Source organism: Triticum urartu, chromosome 6 (assembly GCF_003073215.2).
Source record: "Triticum urartu cultivar G1812 chromosome 6, Tu2.1, whole genome shotgun sequence".
Lineage (NCBI taxonomy): Eukaryota > Viridiplantae > Streptophyta > Magnoliopsida > Poales > Poaceae > Triticum > Triticum urartu.
In genome coordinates this window covers 275,620,184-275,625,315 of record NC_053027.1, presented here as the reverse complement: position 1 = coordinate 275,625,315, position 5,132 = coordinate 275,620,184, and the positions used below count along the sequence as shown (strand labels likewise).

Sequence of the window (5,132 nt, the reverse complement as noted above, 5' to 3'; positions counted from 1 at the left end):
GCTGTTATCTCTCAGTATCGAAATTGTTTGGTCCAGCCCATCATCTGTCCCCCTGCTGAAGCACTGTCTTGTTGGTCACTAGTGTTTCTTATGTTTTATCTACACTTTTCCTATACTACAGTACATACTAAGGTGTGATTTTAAGAGCATCTCTAGTGGCTTGTGTATCCCATAGTCTATGTCAAATATAGACCATCAGAGGCCAAAAAATGTGTCCAGCGGCTTGTGTATGTGCTAGTCTAAATTTTAGACATCCACCCGAATCGCTACGCATTGTCCATATTTAGACGACGGAGCGAGGACGTCCAAACAGAGCTGCCCCATCGCGAGCTCGCTCCCGCGCCGATCTGGAGAAGTTGGAGACAAGAAGACGGCCACGCCACTGCCCCGAGGAGCTCGCCGTCGCTGAGGTACGCTCTGGTTTTTCCGATTCGGAGAGAGGGAGAGTGATTGAAGAGACAGGGCAGGGAGATGGGGCCGATGGATCTGAGGCCAAATCCGGCCACCGCCGCCGGCCACTGTCGCCCTTGCGGATGGGGCAGGGAGATGCGAGAGAAGGGGCAGGGGGATGGGGCTCCGGTTGCGAGCGCGGCGCCGGCGGCAAGCATGTGCGCGAGCGGCGGGTACGCCGGTTGCGAGCGGCTGGTGTGAGGGGGATGCGCGAGCTGCGGGGGCGAGCGTGTGCGCGAGCGGCTGGGGCGCCGGCTGCGAGCAGCGGCTGTGAGGCGCGAGCGGGTGGGGCACGAGCGCGAGCGGCTGTGAGGCGCGAGCGACTGGGGCGCCGGCTGCGAGCAGCGGCTGCGAGCAGTAGCGTGTGCGCGAGCGCCAGCTCTCTGAATATTGATGCTGCTCCCTGTATCTGAATATTGCCGCTGCTCCCTATATCTGAATATTGGTATTGTTCTCTGAATATCTGAATATTGCTGCTGCTGCTCTTTGTGTGCAGATGGAAAACTCATATGAGCTGGACTCACAGATCAACAACTCCTCATTTCTGGACATGATGAATGTAGGATCGAGTGACACAAATTGTTATGGAACAGCAGATTGTAGCCCACTTGCGGAATAAGTGACGATGCATCCACAAAAGGGGGAAAAATCTGCGAAACCAAAATCAGCAAAAGGAGCCTCCACAAAAGGGAAAAATTGGTCAACTGCTGAGGACTTGGTGTTGATTCAAGCATGGGCAAACACTAGTCTGGATGCGGTGACCGGGACCGATCAGAATTCAAGTACATATTGGGGTAGGATTTCAGATCACTACGACGCTCACAAAAAACCGTCATGGCCGGAGCGTGGTTCTAATGGACTCACTTGTCGTTACAACGTTATTTCAGCGCTCACAAGCAAGTTCTGTGCATGTATTCAACAGATATTAAATAGAAATTGCAGCGGAATGACTCTCTCTGATAAGGTATGCATCTATCTTCTAATTCGCTTCTAATATACCATGTGTTGTATGGAAGTGTTAACTCTTCATTTCCTTTTTCAGGAAAGAGATGCACACCGCATGTACATTGAACTGGATGAGAAAAAGAAGCCATTTACATTAATGCATTGCTACATAGAGTTTGAGATGTATCCAAAGTGGCAGACACGTCCGCTTCCTCAGAAGAAACAAAAGAAGACCTCGGATGCAAGTCCGGGTACAACCTCCAACGATGAAGACTTCAGCGCATGCACTGATGCTCTTGAAGAAGAGCTAAGACCTCCTGGTACGAAGCATGACAAGAATGAACGTTTGAGGAAAGGTAAAACTTCTGAATCCAATGATAGTGGTTGCAAGTTATCATTAGAAAGTGTGTGGGCACAGAAGATAGAGAAGGATGATATCAAAGAGGCCACAAAAATTGCTCGCTACGCGAGAGCTTTTGAATTGCAAGAGAAGCAGATTGCATTGCAAGAGAAGGAGGATGCACGGAAACAGTTTGAATTAGATGAGAAAATCATGCTCATGGACACATCTCATATGAGTGATGCACAGAAGCAATTCTACAAGAATAAACAAGATGAGATCATTGCTCGCTGCCAGAACACATCTGGTTGACCTTCATTTGTTGTTCTGTCTACTATTTCTTATCACTTGAACTATTTGTCACTTGAATTATTTGTCACTTCAACTATTTGTGACTTGAACTATTTGTCACTTCAACTATTTCTTATGCATACATGAAAAACTAGATGAAAGGAAATATACTACAAAGTTACTTGTACTACATCATTCGTGTCCAAACTTCTGCCAGAGGTGCTCAACTCGATCATCTTGAAGCTGAGAATGTTCATCTTTGTTTCTAATTTGCTGATGCATCTGAATAAATGCACTCAGCTCTTCTGCATGAGTAGAGGACACCCTGACTCTTTCTCCCATTGCCTCATAAGTGTTGTTTTGCTGACCAGTGTGTCGTTCATCTTCAACTGTCATATTGTGCATTATGACACAAGCTTTCATGACATCACCGATTTCTTTACGTTTCCATCCTTTCGCAGGTCCTCGGACAATGGCAAAACGGGATTGCAGAACTCCAAAGGCTCGTTCCACATCCTTTGTTTGACCCTAGTAAACGGGATTGCAGAATGTTGAAGAACATTCAGATCGTTGTTTGACCCTAGTAAACCAAAGAAAGCATGCCAAATCCAAAGATCTTGGGAAGCAACTGCTTCCAAGATCATTGTGGGCTCTTTCACATGACCTTTAAACATGCCATGCCATTTTTTTGGGCAATTTTTCCAACCCCAGTGCATACAATCTATACTCCCTAACATACCAGGGAATCCTCTTTCCTCCCCTATTGCAAGTAATCTTGTAGTATCTTCTTCATTTGGAAATCTCAGGTTAGCGGGGCATATAAAGTGCAACCAACCGTCGCCGTGGGTTTGGCTCCGAGGTGCATCCAGTGAGTCTCCCACAATGCGCCTGTCACGTCACGGTCTCACGGAGGCTTTTACGGATACCTCGCCGCGCGTCAACCTCCGAAACAAAATTGGTTGTTTGAAACATCATGTAACTGGCTCCCGCAATCGGACAGAGATCAGGTGACATGCACCTTTGCATGTCACCGTGTGCCTTGCGGCCCGAATTTAAATTTAAACATTGCAAAAAAATCTTAAAAAAAAATCATGCACAGCACATATTAAGACAACCCTTAAAAAATTCAGATCAAAATTCGAAACATACATCGAGAAGCAAAAAAGAGAAACTCAGATGTGAATAGTATACAGAGAACCATTCACAACTATTCATGACAGATTTCTCTTTTTTGCTTCTCGGTGTATGTTTCGAATTTTGATCTGAATTTTCTAGGGGTTATCATAATATGTGATGTGAACATGCATGATTTTTTTCAGATTTTTTCGTAATGTTTAAATTTGAATTCAAGCCGCAAGGCACACGGTGACATGCAAAGGTGCATGTCACCTGATCTCTGTCCCCCGCAATCACATGGGTGCAAAGTACTTCTCTCGGGGGTTGGGATCCTCTGCAGTATTGTATGGTGCTGTAGTGAGGATGATATGTGGGGCCGGGTCCACATGCCAGTGACTGTACTGTACCATACAGTACTGCAGAGGATCCCAACCCTTCTCTCAGAGACTGAGGACGTTTACCTTTCTTTACTTTCGGCCGGATTATGAATCAATAAGATCAAAACTTTCTTTACTTTTGGCCGGGTTATGAATCAATTAGATCGATCGCCTCGCGTGAGACATCCGTCTGATCTCCCACCACGTCAGCCGCAACCTTTACAACAACTAGATGATGCCCCGCACGTTGTTGTGGGAATATTTTGCAATATTTCAATGAGGTTTTTGGTTACACGAAACATCAGTATTTGAAATAATAGTTTTTGAAAATATATAAAAATTTGATGTAAATAGTATAATAGAATGGAATTTTACATGCATACATGGTTGCATGTTGAAGTGAATTTTTAATATACATAGTTGCATGTTTAGGTGTGCCTTTTCCTATGCATGTTGAATGATGAGGTGGCATGCTTGCATGTTGAAAAAAATATGTTAGTGGGGGCTAACTATTTAGATATAGAAGATGACCGTGTTGTGCTCGGTTGGTTTGCAACACAGACCTTGTTACGTTTGTGCGTATACATGACGTGTGCTTTGGTCATCCATTGCAACATGGAACAGTTTCATGGTGCGACTAGCAGTTTGAAGGACATGGGCCTTTGATCCCCCATTGCAACATAAACCATAGCTCCACCTCTTACAACACAACTCATGTTGCAGCATCGGCAGCGAGCCCCCACGCTCCTCTGCACCATCCGGCCATGGACGACATGGAGGATGAGGAGGTGGGTGGACTTGTGCATGGGAGGCGACCATGCTTGTGCTCAATTGATGACCAGTGTGAACGATGGCAGCCGCAAGGGATTTCAGCGATATATTGGGGGGGAGGGGGGAAGAGGATCAAAGATTAGATGGATGGAGGAGACGGACGGCGACGACTGGAGGAACACCAACATCCGCGAGGGCCGCCGCAACGATAGATGCGGAAAAGAAGCATGGGGATGAGTTAGTATGGAGTTGACTCACACACTACATCTCACACAAAAACGATAAGCGGTGCGTTGGACAGCAAGGGGCGCGCGTCACCCGCGCGAGGTGGTGGATGCGCCCATGTTATCAGTCGGCTGACTGTAAGTTTTTTCCTTCTTTTTATGGATGGGAGATAAGGTTCATTTCTTGAAAAGATTGATCGGAACTAGGTAGAGTGGTTCTTTCCCGAAAGAACGGATACAAAGCAGAACTTAGATGCACTGCACACACACCATCAATCACACACGCGCACACACGCACACATGCATATCATGCCAACTGAAGACCGGACTCGTACAGCTTCAGAACTGAAACTTCTGCTATCTCGCTATCAACAAAAATGCCTACCCCATTGTAGATGATCTTTCTACCGAGCAATTCTAAAAACGGAAACCACTTTACTCCCATGAGCTAGCTATGTTTTTTCTTTAATAATAGAAACTTTATTGATACTTATTATGTGCTTGCACATTTCCATTTGCTAGAATTATTCTAGTGAGCCCTCCTATGATGAACAAAAAGATGAACCCTACAACAAATAACATGGGTGTTTTGTATGGTATCGAACCTCCCCACATGGT

General features: G+C 45.8%; 1 protein-coding gene across 1 annotated transcript; it reads left to right on the top strand.

Moving 5' to 3' along the window:
- Positions 1-1,163: 1,163 nt before the first annotated feature.
- On the top strand, positions 1,164-2,070 carry LOC125517123. The gene has a single exon (XM_048682310.1). The coding sequence runs from the start codon at positions 1,451-1,453 to the stop codon at positions 2,045-2,047; it is 597 nt and encodes a 198-aa protein (XP_048538267.1). The 5' UTR covers positions 1,164-1,450; the 3' UTR covers positions 2,048-2,070.
- The last annotated feature ends 3,062 nt before the right edge of the window (positions 2,071-5,132 follow it).